Consider the following 16,436-nt stretch of genomic DNA (forward strand, 5'->3'; position numbering starts at 1 on the left):
TACATGGCCCTAACCAGTTTGGCTCAGTTGATAGAGCGTCAGCCTGCAGACTGAAGGGTCCCAGGTTCAATTCCAGTCGAGGCATGTACCTTGGTTGCGGGCCCATCCCTGATGGGGGGTGTGCAGGAGGCAGCTGATCAATGTTTCTCATTGATGTTTCTAACTCTCTATCCCTCTCCTCTCTGTAAAAAATCAATAAAATGTATTTAAAAAAATGAATACATGTATACTATAATGGTAGCTACACATCATTATATATTTGTCAAATCCACAGACTACCACACAAGAGGGAACCTAATGTCAACTGTGGGCTTTGGGTGATGATGATGTACGTAGTAACTCTCTGTACTTTTTTTGTTGTTAATCCTCACCTGAGTATATTTTTTCCATTGCTTTTCAGAGAGTGGGAAGGAGGGGGGAGAGAGAAACATCAATGTGAGAGAAACACAGTGATTTCCTCCCACACCACCCCAAACCAGGGCTGGGGATCGAACCTGCAATCAAGGTATGTGCTCTTGACCAGGAATCGAACCCGTGACCCTTTGGTGCCTGGGCCAGTGCTCTTCCACTGAGCCACACCAGCCAGGGCTCATTGTACTTTCTGCTCAACTTTTCTGTGAACCTAAAACCCTAAAAAGGAAAGTCTAGCCGTGGCTTGTTTAGCTCAGTGGTTAGAGCGTTGGCCCATGGACTGAAGGGTCATGGGTTTGGTTGCTGGTCAAGGGAACGTACCTAGGTTGCAGATTCGATCCCCAGCCCCAGTTGGGAGATAACCAGTTGATGTGTTTCTCTCACATCAATGTTTTTTTTCTCTCTCGCTCTCCCCGACTCCGTCCCTCCTTTCTACTATCTCTAAAAAGAAAAAATATCCTCAGGTGAGGATTAGCAAAGAAAAAGTTAAAAAAAAGTCTATGAAAAAACAGATACATGTACAGTGCTTGATAGAGGGCCAGGCTGGGTGATCAGCATCTCCTGGGCAACACTCTATCCACTGAGCCAAACTGGCTAGGGCAGTGACTTCTCTCCCATTTCTTTTTTTTTTTTTTTTTTAAATATATTTTATTGATTTCTTACAGAGAAGAAGGGAGAGGGATAGAGAGTTAGAAACATCAATGAGAGAGAAACATCGATCAGTCGCCTCCTGCACCCCCCCCGCTGGGGATGTGCCTGCAACCAAGGTACATGCCCTTGACCGGAATCGAACCTGGGACCCTTCAGTCCGCAGGCCGACGCTCTATCCACTGAGCCAGACCGGTTAGGGCTTCTCTCCCATTTCTGACTCCATACCGTAGAACCTGCGTACCCCCCCAACCCCGCAATGTGGTATTCCAGCAAAACTTCTGCTAGTTTCTTGCTGGTTCTCGTTCAATGAAGGGAAAGAATAATCTGTGAGAAATGATAAATAGTCCACATGACGCTGCCCTTTGCAGGCCTGATTTCAAAGGCACCCAAAGCTGAGTGCTGGGGGGAACACACACTGGCTCCCAGGGAGGCTGGGTGTAGTGGGAGGCCCGGGCAGGATTTAATCCCCATCGGGTGTTCCTACAGGCCTGTGCTGTGTGTGAGGGAGTTGGTGGGTTTCCTGTCCAGAGAGCAGAACTGTCCCTTTCGGGCAAGGATACGGGCTACCAGCTGGCGAGCTGCTCTGCTTGCTACCTGAGTCCCAGCTCAGCGACAGCAGGACATGTCCGTGGCAGAGTCCTGGAGACAAAGGCTGTCTGCTAAGGCCGTGGGGGTAGGTTGGCTGGGCCTCCAGGCCATATCCCTCTCCCAAGGACAACGCCACCCGACTCCATGTTGAGTGCACACATTCCACTGGGGCACCAATTTATTAAGAGGTCATCTAGAAGCCGGGTTCTGTAACAAACTGCAGGAGCTGCCACCCACTGCACCAGGGCCCGTGACCAGGCTCACTGCCTTACTGCCCTGGCCAGCCAGGCTCTAAGGCGGCCCCTTCCTACAGAGAGCGGGGCAGGAGGCAGCCAGGTAGGTCCCTGCCATGGGCCGCCAGATGTGGCTCACCGGAAGGAAACCTGTGGGAAACAGGACTAGTCTGCAGAGCAGTGAGCGGCTCTGGGCGGAGAGGTTCCGGAAGTTGCCCAACCAGGTGGCTGTGCAGCCAGGGGGCGAGCACCCAGGGCCTTGGGAAGTGAGTGGGGGCTGACTAGCGAAAGCAGCCTTAGGAAAAGGAGATGGGGAGCTGGGCTCCCCTGCCAAAGTACAATGAGACTGGCCATCGCAGTCCCCGCCACCAGTCACACACGGGTCACCGCTCACGGCCTCGGAGCCCTGATGTGTTGAACAAGAGAGCGCTCCTGGCCGGTGTGGGGTCGGGACTCAGCCCTGCGCTGGCACCACTTCTGCCTCCTCCTGGGCCAGGCACACGCAGCCTCCTTAGCCTGGTCGTCGCTTGGCTGGCTAGCTGGCCGTGCTTCTCCTTGGGATGCAGCCTTCCATCTCCAGCGCCTCGGGCCAGCCTTCATACTTGTTGGTGTGTCTGCTGTTCTTCACATGCTGCGGGGTCAAAGGAGCAGGGCGTCACAGCCTCAGCCCTCACGCACCCGAGAAAGAACTGGCAGTGCCCCTGGGCCAGTGTCAGCCAACCGTGCACTCTCAGGGCACCCGCCCCCTCTGTCTGTCCCGGCACCTTGATCTTTCTCATGGAGAAATAGCCCTGGCTGCCCCGGCGTGACCTCCACAGGTGCAGTGAGAGGCCAACTCCTCTGTACCTCTGTGGGCCTGGCACACGCTGGGGAGGGAAGGAAGGGGTCTGTCTGTATGCCTGTCTCTGCCCAGCCCACGGGAGCTGCTGGAAGTTATAGGAAGAGCAAGCTCAGAGGGAGTGTTTCTTCTCGCGGGGGGTGGGGGGGACTGTTAAGCTGCTCTTTTGGTAACCAGAAGCTTCCAGAAATCAGTGGAGGCTATTTCTTTAGTCCTGCTGTGAGGAGCAGGGCTTGGGGACACCATGGCTTTCACAGAACAGGGAGCTTCCCAGCAATGAGGATGGCACCTGGGGCTTCCTAGCCCCTCGCATGGGGCCTGACACGGGTGACCCCAGAGGAGCCGTGAGCCAGATAGCAGCCAGGCTGGTGCAGAAGGGCATGCAGCGTGAATCTGGGTATTGGGTTTCGGGAGGATGGGAGGACCAAGCATCTTGAAGTGTTTAGGAGGCGAGTTTCTTACTTGTGAGTGTTGCCAGTGTGTAACACTCAGAGACCCTTTAGGGCCTGGCCGGTGGGCTCAGTGGTTGGGCATCGACCTATGAACCAGGAGGTCATGGTGCAATTCCCGGTCAGGGCACATGCCCGGGTTGCGGGCTCGGTCCCAGGTGGGGGGCGTGCAGGAGGCAGCCCATCAGTGATTCTCTCTCTTCATTGATGGTTCTATCTCTCTCTCCCTCTCCCTTCCTCTCGGAAATAAATAAAAATAAACAAATTTCAAGAAATCAATACTTGAAAAAATAAAAGTAAAGACCCTTTAGGGTAAAATCCATACAGGAGGGGGCCAGAGTTGCCTCGGGTGGGGGTGTAGGAACAGGATTTAGGGAAGGCTACAGCATGAACAAAGGGGGACCTCATGAGATGCAGGCAGAAAGCCCGGGCCAGCTCCCTGGTCTGGGAAGTGGAGTTGCCAGCCTCCCCCACCGCCCCGTACCTGCTCAAAGGGGCTCTTGTTCTGCACACCCTTGGCCCCCACAAACACCCAGCTGTCCCGGAAGGCTAGGTCCTTGACATTCTTGCTGCCCAAATCGCTGAAAAGCTTCCTGGTCTCTTCGTTCATCCTGCCGCACAGAAGGAGAAGGTGTGAGTGGTTGCCATAGGAGGGCAAGGCTGAGGCTGGCCCGGGCAAGCACTTACTTGGTGGCGGGGTCGTCGTAAGATGCCACAAACACCAGGGTGCCTTCATGCAGTGGCCGAATAAACTTCAGAAGATCGTTGACATCTGGGGGCACAGATCCCATGGAACACGGAGCATCAGGCACCACTGGGCTTCCCTCCCCCACTAACCCCTATTCTCCGAATGAGGACACTTAAAGTAGGGATCAGGCCAGGGACACACCCCACTAAGGGTGACAGGAACAAACTGGTATACGAAGCCAGGGCACTCCCCATGGCCACACACCTGTCCCTGCCCCTGCCCCTGCCTTTTCCAAACCCAAGGAAGTGCTCGAGAAGCCCCCAGCGAATGGCCAGAGGAAGGGCAGTGTTTGCAGTGGTTCTCAACCTGTGGGTCGCGACCCCTTTGGCGGTCGAACAACCCTTTCACAGGGGTCGCCTGAGACCATCCTGCATATCAGATATTTACATTACGATGCATCACAGTAGCAACATGACAGTTATGAAGTAGCAATGAAAATAATTTTATGGTTGGGTCACAACATGAGGAACTGTATTTAAAGGGCCAGAAGGTTGAGAACCACTGGACACCCAGTCATTCTGCTGCACAGTCAAAACTGGGGGGCCAGGCGGCCACTCACCTCCTGCCCACATGTCGAAGGCCCGGGCCTCGATGAGCTCACCGCTGACACCTGGATCAACAGGGAGGATGGGGTCTTCCTGGGCTAGCCAGCAGGGCAAACCCACCCTACCACCTCGGTCCTCCCATACTAGGCTCACCACATGGCATGGTCACTGGGTGCAACCCTTCTAGAACCTTTTCAAATATCCCCCCATATCAGCCTGGCTGGTGTGGCTCAGTGGTTGAATGTTGACCCATGAACCAGGAGGTCATGGTTTGATTTAGATTCTTGGTCAGGGCACATGCCCGGGTTGTGGGCTCGATCACCAGTAGGAGGCGTGCAGGAGGCAGTCGATCGATGATGTTTCTCTCTCTCTATCCCTCTCCCTTTCTCTCTCTCTCAAAAATCAATAAAGGGAAACACTTTTTTAAAAAAGCAAAAAATATATATGCCCCCATATTCCTGCCAACTATGCCCCTTATTCAGACAGCGGCGGCCCATCCAAGGCTGCAAAGCTTCTGCCTGGCATTTGAGGCCCTCCAGGTGTGCCCTTCAAATTCCTGGAAACTCCTAATTCTTTCCTACTATCATCCTTTTAAAAAATAAATACATATATTTTTTCTTGATTTCAGAGAGGGAGAGAGAGATAGAAACATCAATGATGAGAATCCATGATCAGCTGCCTCCTGCATGCCCCCCACTGGGGATCGATTCGGCAACCAGGGCATGTGCCCTGACCGGGAATCGAAATCGAGCCATGATCTCCTGGTTCATGGGTTGACTACTCAACCTCTGGGCCACACCGGCAGGGATCTACTGCCACCATGCTTTTGTTCATTGAGTTACTTCTGTGGACCCTTCAGCTAGCACAAACCCCTGCCCCGCCTCCTTGGGAATTTGGAGGGGAGGGGAAGGGTGGGAAGGGGAGGGGGTGGGGAAGGTCACAGCACAGCAGGGTTCCCCTTTCCTCAACCAAACTCTGACCCCACATCCGAGGGAACTTACCATTCACCAGGGCAATGTTCAGTCCTCGACCCACGTTGTCCTTCACACTGCTCATGAGCCTAGCAAGGGGACAGCCCTCAAGTGGCACGTCTGCTCCATTCTCCTGACCTTGCAGGCCCAGCTTCCGATCACCCATTCCCTCCCCCGCCCCCCCCTACACCCCAAGGAACTCACATCTTGTCCTCCAGGCAGATCTTGGGTCCGATGACATTGGCAGCCCCGCTGACCATGCGGAAGGCCAGGTGCTCCTCAGGACATGGCTGGGGCAGGCCGCACTTGTACTTCCTGGCCCGTGGCTCTGGGCAGGGACAGGAGGGGTGACCCATGGGCCTGGCCCTGGGTCATCCGAAGTCTGAGGGAGGGAGGTCAGGACCGGCCCATAGGGAGGAATGACTGATGATTGAGCAGGGGGCCAGTTCAGGGAGAGGACATGGCTCAGGCCAGGAACACCTCCAGGCATTCTGTATCCCCTGGGCCGCAGGCAAGGTGACAGGGACCCCTAGGGAGGCTTTTCTGCCACTGATCGGAGAAGAGAAAGGAGTAGCAGCTGGGAGGGCAAATGTACAGATGCGCGTACGGCCAGAACAGACTGAAGGAGAGCAGTAACTGAGAGAGCGGCGTCGCTCACTGGTTGAGCGTCAACCTATGAACCAGGGGGTCATGATTTGATTCCTGGTCAGGGCCCATGCCCGGGTTTCGGGCTCGATCCCCAATGTGGGGCGTGCAGGCGGCAGCCTATCAATGATTCTCTCATCTGATTTTCTATCTCTCTCTCCCTCTCCCTTCTTCTCTGAAATCAACAAAAATATGTTTTTTGAACAAAGAGAGAAAGCACTTGATTCCCATGGGGCAGAGGTGGAAAGACAGAAGGACAACCTCTGTCACAGGCTGTATTGTGTCCCCATAAAAGATATTTTAAAAATATATTTTTAATAAAGCAGCAGAATATTAACAAAAGGTGAAGCTGGGTACAATATTCTTTGTCCTAATTTTTTCCAATTTTCTATAGATTTGAAATCATTTCCAAATCAATGAGTAAGAATAATTTTTTAAAGAATGTGTGCAATCATTTTATTAAACTGGTAATTTTACTTTCCTGGATTGGTTTTATACCTTGCCAATAAACACATTTATGCCCCCCCCCAAAAAAAATTGATTTTTTTATTGATTTCACAAAGGAAAGGAGAGTGAGAGAGATAGAAATATCAATGATGTGCCCTAGCTGGTTTGGCTCACTGGATAGAGCGTCGGTCTGGGGACTGAAGGGTCCTAGGTTTGATTCTGGTCAAGGGCATGTATCTTGGTTGCAGGCACATCCCCAGTGGGGGGTGTGCAGGAGGCAGCTGATGGATGTTTCTCGCTCATCGATGTTTCTAACTCTCTATCCCTCTCCATTTCTCTCTGTAAAAAATCAATAAAAATATATTTAAAAAAAGAAATACCAATGATGAGAGAGAGAATCATTGATCGGCTGCCTCCTGCAGGTCGCCTACTAGGGATGGAGTCCTGACCAGGAATCGAACTGTGACCTCCTGGTTCATAGGTCGATGCTCAACCACTGAACAACACTGGCCAGGCTGGAATGGGAATTTCTATCCTATGCCTGTCCCACCAGTGTATTCTGGAAGCAGGGAACTTGTTTCCTAGGTTGACGGCATGCAAGCGGCTCAGCGGGCTGTAATGGCCAGTTTGGGGAGAGATAAGTGGAAACCAGAAACCCTGGAGAGCTGGGGGCAGGCAGGGTATCACATAAGTAGGAGGAGGGGCAGGCCCAGAAGAGGGGCAGGGAGGTAACAGGAGCCTTACCTGCCGTCACTGAGTTCTCTGGGCCTGTGGGGAGAGAGTTGTTTCTGTTAGTGCGGAGGCCTCCTGGCCTGCAGCAGGGCAGCCTGGCCCCATACCATGCAGTCAAGGTGGTGGAGTAACAGGCTCAGAGGCCAAGGGCTAAGCCAGGCTGATCTTGGCATGTTCTTGCTCAAGTCTAAATGATGTTCATATGCAAAGCTCCCTGCTCCAGGAAAAGGGTAAGTTGGAATTGTACAAAGTACTTAGGTCACTAGAGATAAGGTGTAGAGTCCCCTCCTAATCTCAGAGCTCAGCAGAAGGTCGGCAGGGAGCAACCAGGGAGTCATCCCCAATGTTCAGTGGAAATCCCTCTGCCCCTTACTCAAGCCCCGCCCACTCCAACTGGGCTCAGAACTAATCAGCGGGGATTTGCTGCTCAGCCCAAGCAACCTCCCAACCAGAAGGCTGTGCTGGATGCCAGGAGACAGACAGAGGAAGAGAAAGGAAATCCAGACCCCTCCCACCCCCAGCCTGAGCCTCAGCCCACGGGCCCAGGTGGCCACCATGGGGACCTCTGTAGCCAGGCAAGGAAGAGTCCCACACTCACTGATGAAGAGTTGCTGGATGCGAGAGAAGCCACTGCCAGGCCCACCCAGGAAGATGCTGACTATGATCCAGGTGAGAGCCACGGTCACAATCAGGGCCACGATGCGGAGGGGGCCTGGAGGCAGGACGGACAAGGCAAGGCCACCTCAGATGCCAGTGAGCTCCAAACGGTCCCAGGGCCTCTCGCAACCAGATCTCCCCATCCACTTGGGATGAAGGGACTGGAGGACAGGAGGCCGGCCACCGGCCGGAGGGTGGCAGCTCCAAGGCTCTCAGCTTGGTTTCCCCCGGGGCAGGTGCTGGGGCCTTCCAGAACTCACTGCTCACACTCCCCCAGGAGCACCCACCCTCCTGCCTGAGGCTGCGGGTATTTGTGATCCACCCGTCACACCCTCTCTTTCTCCTGTTGTGATGGAGGAGGAGGTCCCTAGTCCTTTTGAAGACCAGTCCCTTCACCTGCTGTGACGTGGATCCCTAGCTCTCCTCCCTGTTCAGGTTTCTTGTTTTGTTCTTTTAATTTTTTAAAAATTGATTTCGCCCTGACCGGTTTGGCTCAGTGGATAGAGCGTCGGCCTGCGGACTGAAGGGTCCCAGGTTCGATTCCGGTCAAGGGCATGTACCTTGGTTTCGGGCACATCTCCAGTAGGAGGTGTGCAGGAGGCAGCTGATCCATGTTTCTCTGTCATCGATGTTTCTAGCTCTCTATCCCTCTCCCTTCCTCTCTGTAAAAAATCAATAAAATATATTTTAAAAAATTGATTTCAGAGAGGAAGGGAGGGGGAAAGAGAGATAGAACCATCAATGATGAGAGAGAATCATAGATCGGCCGGCTCCTGCACGCCCCCCACTGGGGATTGAGCCTGCAACCCGGGCATGTGCCCTTGACGAGAATCAAACCTGGGACCCTTCAGTCCGCAGGCCGACGCTCTGTCCACTGAGCCAAACTGGCTAGGGCCCTACTCAGGTTTCTTGTAACAGCAATCATCCCATCTCTGTCTTTCTCTTCTATTTTCAACATCTCTCCTCCTGCCCTAGCCGGTTTTTCTCAGTAGTTAAGAGCATCAGCCCGCGGACTGAAAGGTCCTGGGTTCGATTTCAATCAAGAGTGTCTGCCTCGGTTGCAGGCTTGATCCCTGGCCCTGGTTGGGGTGCGTGGGGGAGAAAGGGAACCAATTGATGTCTCTCTCTCTCTCTCTCTCTCCCCCCATCCCTCCCTTCCACTATAAAAAATATCCTTGGGTGAGGATTAACAAAAACAAACAAACAAAAAGCTCGGCTGGCGTGGCTCCGTGGTTGAGCATCCACCTATGAACCAGGAGGTCACGGTTTGATTCCCGATCAGGGCACATGCTCGGGTTGTGGACTCGATCCCCAGTGTGGGGCATGCAGGAGGCAGCTGATCAATGACTCCCTCTCATCACTGATGTTTCTCTCTCTCCCTCTCCCTTCCTCTCTCAGAAATCAATAAAAAATATATTAAAAACAACCCCCACAACAACAAAAACAAAACCCAACTTGTTTCCAAGGCCACCTATGACATTCTTGGTGTCAACTCCCCGGGTCACTTGTCAGCCCTGATCTTTCTGGACTTCTCAGTTGACTGCCCAGGCCCTGCTGCTGAAAACAATTCCCTGCTGGAAGGGATAGGCTGTCTTCTCTGCCTATTCTACTCTTCTTCCTCTACCCTCCTTATAGGTGCTCTCACCTACTCCCCGCCTTGAATCACCCCCCCAGGGGGCAGTGGCACCCTATTTTTTTTGCCCCAGCCTTGAGGCTACACCCTCCCAGCCAGTTCCCCACTGGCTCACTGCACCGGAATGCATTCATAATGTTGCAACCTTACCAGGTATGAACTCTAATTCCTGAGTTCTGCTTTCCATCCCCCAAGCTGTCCCTCCCTAATCCACGTTCATCCTTCGTTATCCAGCCGACAGCAGGGCTAGCACTAGATGTTCATATTCAACCCCACAGCCACTTGGGTCAGTTTCTCCTTTAAGACCACTACCTCTCCACCCAGTCTCCGTGCTCCCAGGAGCCTCTCTCCCACAACTTGTTTTCCGAACAGCAACCAGTTGCCCGAGGTGGTAGAAATTCACTATCCTAATCCTCATCTCACAGCTCGGGGAGCTGAAATGCTAGCAAGTGAAAGGATTTGTTCAAGGTCCTGGAATGAATGTTTGTGCACAGTCCTCCGTTTGCAAAAGCAAACCCCGTGGTCCACCTGGGCCCCTCCAGCTGCAGCCCCCTGGACACCTAGGCCAGCCGGGTCTCCTTTCCAACTTCCTCCTGTTCACTGTGGAAGCCACCCACCTGCCAACCTCATGTCCACGTCTCCCGCTGTGTTGGGGCCGCCGGCAGGTGAACTGTTTGGGGACCGTGCGCTCTGGAGTCAACAAAGCAGAAGAGCAGGTTTGGGTGGGGGTCAGGGATGAGGCAGAGCTGGGCCCCTGCGGCGGGACGGGCGCGATCGGTGCACGGACTTGTTCATCCACCTGGCCAGGCTCCGGGGAACGCGGAGAGAAGCCCTGTCGGGACAGGAGGGGGTCTCGGAAACGCGTTGGCTCGAGGTCGATCGTGCCTGCGGAGCCTCTGAGGCTGGGAAATGAAAGTGGTTCTCTCGGACGCAGGCCCCTCCCCTGGGAGGCCCCGAGTTCAGGCCGCCCCTCCGGGCCCGGGGGCCTGCGACGGGGGCTGGGCCGGCCGGAGACTTGCCTAGCTGTGGGGAGATGCGACCTCGGTCGGGGGTGACCCTGTCAGGCCGGCCGCACCGCCCTGCTCGGCAAAGGAAGGAGAGAGCGAGAGCAGAGGACACACAGCCCCACAAGGCCTTGCAATGGCGGCTCGGGGCGGGGCCACAGCCCGCAGACACCACCCCCGCCTGGGGCGAGGGCTTTGCCGCTCCGCAGCCAGGTGGGGGGGTGGGAGTGGAAAGCAGCGGAGGCCCCGCCCCTGGCCGGAGAAGCCCCGCCCACAGGCCTCCTCCTCCATTTGCTCCAGCCGCCGGGTGAGAACGGCCCGCCTCTGACGTGTGCTTGGGAAGAGCTGACTGATCGCCAAATGGGAGGATCCCTATCCGGCCCCGCCCCTGTCCACGTATGCCCCGCCCCAGAAGTCTCTGGTTGGAGGCCAGTTCGCGGGGAGATTCCAGCTTCCCAGGCTTAGAGTGCTGGGGTTACGCCGGCGCCCTGCGGTCGGATTTCTGAGGCCTAGAGAGAGGCGGATGGATCTGGGAGCGTAATTAGAAATTGTTTTAAAGTGGATATATGTGCCTTTTAGAAACAGGGAGGTAAAGAATAAGATGCAGGAGAAAACACCAGAATGCGACGAACCAGAGACTAGGAGGCTCAGCCTTTTGATGCCTTTCCTCGCAGTCTGATTTCTAGATGGCAGCGCGTTCACCCCGTCTTCCATGTCGTTCTGATGATGGGAGGGGAGAATACCTGCTCCTCTAGCCTCTCTCAGGAGGACGTCCCTGACACCACCCAGTGCACCTGATCACCCACTGCACTGGGAGAGCTGGGCCCACCCCTGTCAGCGGGACTCCTTCTGGAGGGCAGCAGGGTGGCATGGGAACCACAGAAACATCCGTGCTCTTTGACTCCATGACTTCACTATGGGGAAGCTGACGTTCCAAAATGCAGAGAAAGCTTATATAGCTAGGCAGTGCCAGATCTCTGGTTAGAATCCAGTAGCTTCTACACTAGCATACACATCACCCTCTCTCTTTCTCCCTAACAAGATCAAGGTAACCCTAGCTGATTTGGTTCAGTGGATAGAGTGTCAGCCTGCAGACTGAAGGGTCCCAGGTTCGATTCCAGTCAAGGTCACATGCCTGAGTTGTGGGCTTGATCCCCAGTAGGGGATCCCCAGCAGGAGGCAGCCGATCAATGATTCTCTCATCATTGATGTTTCTATCTGTAGTAAGTGTTTCCCTCCACGTCCTGCGCGTGGTTCAGGGTTCGGGTCTGGAAGAGGAGCCGCACAACAAATGAAAAAGAAAAGACAGGAAGTAATTTGGGAATATTGGGGGACCAGGCGGCAAGTCCAATTCAAGAGGAAGGACTTCCACTGCGCTCAGGCCTCACCAAGCTTTTTATAGTGAGTGGTAAACAAGGTAGTGGTTACCAAGGTTACACTGTTCTTGTGAGTTTCACTTGTTTACACCGTGGTTATACTTCCTGCACTCCCTCAGCCCATTAGATTCCCAGATAAGATCTAGGGAGTGTTATAAGGTCAAGCCTAATTATGCTAAGAGGACTGTGCCCTCTAAGCTAGGACTTGTTTGTGACTTTGCCAGCAGGTCAGTTCGAGGCTTAACCCTATATCAGTTTCCCACACTATCTCTCTCTTCCTTCCTCTCTGAAATCATAAAGGTGTATTTAAAAAAAAAAAATCAAGGTAGTTTCAGGACCCTGCTGCTGCAGTCGCGGGTTAGTATTTAGATTTTTTTTTTTTTTTTTTTAGTATTTGGATTTTGTTATGGAGTTTGGTCTTGGAGATAATGGTGACCATGTGCCAAACACTCCCATATTTGTGGGCACTGAACCTGGGGCACCATGCCTTCCTCACTGGTCTCTCCTGCAACGCTCATAGTTGTGATGTCCCCTAGAGGGAGCTCTCAGTCACTCACACTCCTGGGCTGCCAGCCAGGCTTGGGGCATCTGCCAGGAAGGTCATTCTTAGGGGACATTGTTGTTATCTTGCTCACAGCTTTGTGTGCGTCCTTAATTTTCTCTGGGACTGTTTTACGATGGGAACGCAGAGAGGATTAGACCCTCGTGTCACAGGCACCCATGTCCATGACCCGGTACAGGCAATCGCATGAGGTGGCAGAGAATGTCTCCTCTGGGCCCTCTTGCTTGGGTCCCAGCGTAGCTCCCATAGCTGAGGTGCCAGTTGACTATTTTGTCTTGGGTCTTCATGTGCCAGTTGATACCATCAACAGACCTCTCTTTCCCTCTCTGTGTGGACACCGATGGTTCCGTTGTCAGTTGATGACAGTCATGTGTGCTCGTGTGCTTCTGCCTCGGTGCAGGTACCTCCTGCCTCTGCCCCAGACTTGGCACCCGAAGCTGAAGTGACAGTCGAATCACCTCAGTGGTCCCTCATTCCCCTCTGCTGTGTTGGCTGTCCCTCTGTTGACTTTGACTGTCTCCACCCGGGCCCTCATGTGTGAGCACCCAGTGTGAACTGATAGTTGGGGGTCCCATTGGGCCCTTATGTCTCTTCCTAGTCCCTCCATTCTCCTTTCTGCCGTAAATATGCGTATCTGGGCTTTCTGTTGATGCTGTCACCTGGGCCCTCATATCTCTGACTTGTGTAGCTAGCTACATAGAGCTGAGGTGACATTTGAGTGCCCTTATGTCTGCCCCAGTGTAGCTCTCATCACTGACTTGTGTTGTGTCTTGGGTCCTCATGCTGTGCCTCAGGGTAGGGACTCAGATCTGAGGTAACACTGAATACCCTCATCTGTCCCTCATACCTCTACCACAGGTTAGGCATCAAGAGCTGATGTGAGCCCAGCTGTTGTGGCTCAGTGGTTGAGCATCTACCCATGAACCAGAGGGTCATGGTTCCATTCCTGGTCAGGGCACATGCCTGGGTTAGGGGCTGGATTCTCAGTGGGGGGCATGCAGGAGGCAGCTGATCAATGATTCTCTCTCATCATTGATGTTTCTATCTCTCCTTCTCCCTTCCTCTCTGAAATAAAAAAAAATGTTGTGTGTGTGTGTTTTTAAGAACACATAAAAAAAGAGCTGATGTGAGCCCTGGCTGGGTAGCTCGGTTGGTTACAGGGCCCTCCCAGTATGCCAATGCTGTGGGTTCAATCTTCAGTTAGGCCACATACAAGAAGCAACCAATGAGTGCCTAAATGGGTGGAATAACAATCTGTTTCCTCACCCCCCCTTCCTCTCTCTCAATTAAAGAACCCCCCCCCCCACAAAAACCTGATGTGAAAGGTGACTCCACTCATGAGCCCTTAAGCCCCGCTATAGTCTAGGCATCTAGAAGTTAAATGTTAGTTGAATGTCAAAACCTGGACCCAATCAATGCCATGCCTCAACCCCAGTACCAGAGCTGAGGGAGCTGTTGGCTGTCCTCACATGGCCCTTCTGCTTGGTCCCAGTGTACAGATTCGGTGCCAGTTGCAAGCCTTGTACCTCAGCACCAATGTCACCACCCAGAGCTGAGGTGACAGGTGTCTTTCCTCACCCGAGAGCTGTCACATCTGTCCCAGTGTAAGCACACAGGTATGTCAGACGCCTCTCCTCACCAGGTCTGTCACCTCTGTTCCACACTGTAGGGCCCCAGAGCTGAGGTGACATTTGACTCAGTTCAGTGAGGCCCTAAGGTCTGTGTTGGAATGTATTAACCCAGAGATGAGGTGACAAGTGATTGCCATCACCTGATCCCTCATGCTTGTGCCCCATTGTAGGTACCTGGACCGGAGGTAACAGCTGAATGTCTCTACTGGGGACCTCATGCCTCTTCCCCATTGCAGGCTCCCAGAGCTGACATGACAGCTGGCTGTCCCCATCAGCACTTTCACCTATTTCTTCCTCATAGGCACCCAGAGGTCAGGTGACACTTGGGTGTCCTCCCTAGGGTCCTCACATCTATGCCCCAGTGTAGCACCCAGATCTATGTCATAGCGGATACACCCAGGGCAGGATCAGATGGGGAGGTCCCCAGCCCCTCCTCCCTGCTCACACACGGTCATCACGTACTGGGGGCTTGGGAAGAGCTGGGGGGCCCCTGCATGGCCCCTGCTGCTGCCCCTACTCGGATCCTCCCACACTTCTTGGAGGGGCCCCCATGGTGATGCCATGCCAGCACCTTCCCCTGGGAAGGACAACCCCTAGCACACAGATCTGCTAGGCCCCTTAAAGTCTGTAAAGTTTTTTGGGGGCTCTGTGAAAGGGCTCTGAGCATGAAGACCCCCGCGGGGTTAGGAAGGGCCCCTGCACCTTTGCTTATCTGCTTTTGCCCCCAAGGCTTTGATGTCCTCAGGTCTGTATTTTGAGGATTTGGGTTTCAGGAGCGCAGGCTAGGGCGGGTGGGGATTTTCCGCGAGCCAGTAGGGCTGACAGCGCCCTCTGGTGGTGAGCAGGGGGAAGGCGTGGCTGCGTCTTCAGGGATTGGCTCTGCACCATTCAGGTCACCATGGGGGGGGGGGGGGTGTATTGCTCTTTGTGCCATCCTGGGCCTTTTGCAAAGCCTCCTCTACCTCCATTGTGGCCACGTGACTGCACCTCAGAGTCAAGGGTAAGACCTTCTGTAGCCACACCGGAGCCAAAGGGTTACAGGGAGCCTGAGTCCCTAGGATGGCCCATTGTCCCTTTTCCAGGGCACAGGGGTGAGGACCAAGGCCACGGCACCTGGCCAAAGCCTGGCCCCCAATCCTGTCCACATGGAGCATTCTCAGGTGCTCTGCGTGGACCTGACGATCCACACTCAGCTTTGAAAAGCCACCTTACTTAAGGGTCTGTGACCTGTCCCTGTCCCATAAAGCTCCTTTCCCTATTCAATGGGGTCCAGGTGAACTTCTCTCCCTCCTCCCACATCCTGGAGGTGCCGCCTCCCATGGTGAGATGGAGATGGGGAGAGAATGAATGGTGCCCAGAGATGGTTTGTATATGCTGTGTACATGTGGGGTGACGTGCCATCCTCGTTTATGGGATGGCAATAGGCTGATCCACAATTTGAATTTCTTCCTCTATATATTGCTTCCGCAGAGACCTAAGCAGAGCCTCAGCTCATCCCTCCTACCTGGTGCTCCACCTGTCAAACTGCACGGGATTCCCAACTGCTGCCATCCCAGCCCAGGGGGACTGTGCAGGAGTAAGAAGTTGGCTTTCATTGGCAGACCAAGGATGGTGGGAGGAAAGAGCCCCAGGCAATTGCTTCCCAAGCAGAGGTGGGGGACAGCGGGAGCACAGGCCAAGCTGGAGGGAGGATTTGTGGTGGTCATGTTCTTGCTAACAGCTTGAGGGCCTTCTCCATCCTGGAACCCTAGCCCTGTCAGTGGCGGGCCTCAGGATGTGTTCTTACCTCCCTGGGACTGGAGCTTTCCTCCCCTGGTCATTTTCTGGGTTGCTGGTTTCTTCCCTCCAGAAAATGTACTACCCACCATCTGATCATTTTGTCGTTGCTAATCCTCACTGGAGGACACTTTTTCCATTGATTTTTTTTAGAGTGGAAGGGAGGGGGCAGGGAGAGAAACAGTGATGTGAGACAGAGGATCAAACCTGCAACCTAGGTATGTGCCCTTGACTCGGAATAGAGCCAATGATCTAACCATTGAGTTACACTGGCCAGGGCCATCTGATCATTTTATCTGTTCCTTTTGTTTCTGGTTGGCTGCACCTAAAGGAACCCAGGCCTATGAATGCAGGGACCACAGTGCTGGTTCCTGCCATCTTTCTAGTGCTCAGCTTAGGAGCTGGGGAGGAGGGGAGACAGCCACACAAGGGGTGCTGCCTTTGTTTTGAGCATACTGGGTTGAACAGTGTGCCCCCCAAATCCGTGTCTCCCTGGAACTTTGGAATGCCACCTTATTTGAAAATAGTGTGTCTGCAGA

At 53.8% G+C, this 16,436-nt stretch overlaps 1 protein-coding gene across 3 annotated transcripts; it reads right to left on the minus strand.

Annotated features, from left to right (window-relative positions):
- Window positions 1-1,051: 1,051 nt before the first annotated feature.
- FAM3A (FAM3 metabolism regulating signaling molecule A) lies at window positions 1,052-10,725 on the minus strand. 3 transcript variants are annotated; one of them, XM_081115199.1, is made up of 10 exons: window positions 10,568-10,693; window positions 10,166-10,238; window positions 7,857-7,970; window positions 7,271-7,294; window positions 5,639-5,762; window positions 5,465-5,523; window positions 4,478-4,528; window positions 3,858-3,942; window positions 3,655-3,781; window positions 1,052-2,514 (listed from the first exon to the last, which is right to left on the minus strand). In XM_081115199.1, exons 2-10 carry the CDS (start codon window positions 10,176-10,178, stop codon window positions 2,419-2,421), a joined length of 693 nt encoding a protein of 230 aa, XP_080971325.1. In that variant the 5' UTR covers window positions 10,179-10,238; window positions 10,568-10,693; the 3' UTR covers window positions 1,052-2,418. The 3 variants fall into 3 exon arrangements, with proteins under 3 accessions (XP_080971325.1, XP_080971324.1, XP_080971326.1); XM_081115198.1 differs by having other exon boundaries at window positions 10,166-10,725; XM_081115200.1 differs by lacking the exons at window positions 10,166-10,238; window positions 10,568-10,693 and having other exon boundaries at window positions 5,639-5,800; window positions 7,857-7,881.
- Window positions 10,726-16,436: the final 5,711 nt, after the last annotated feature.

The sequence above is a fragment of the Myotis nattereri genome, assembly GCF_964212035.1.
Source record: "Myotis nattereri genome assembly, chromosome: X".
NCBI lineage: Eukaryota > Metazoa > Chordata > Mammalia > Chiroptera > Vespertilionidae > Myotis > Myotis nattereri.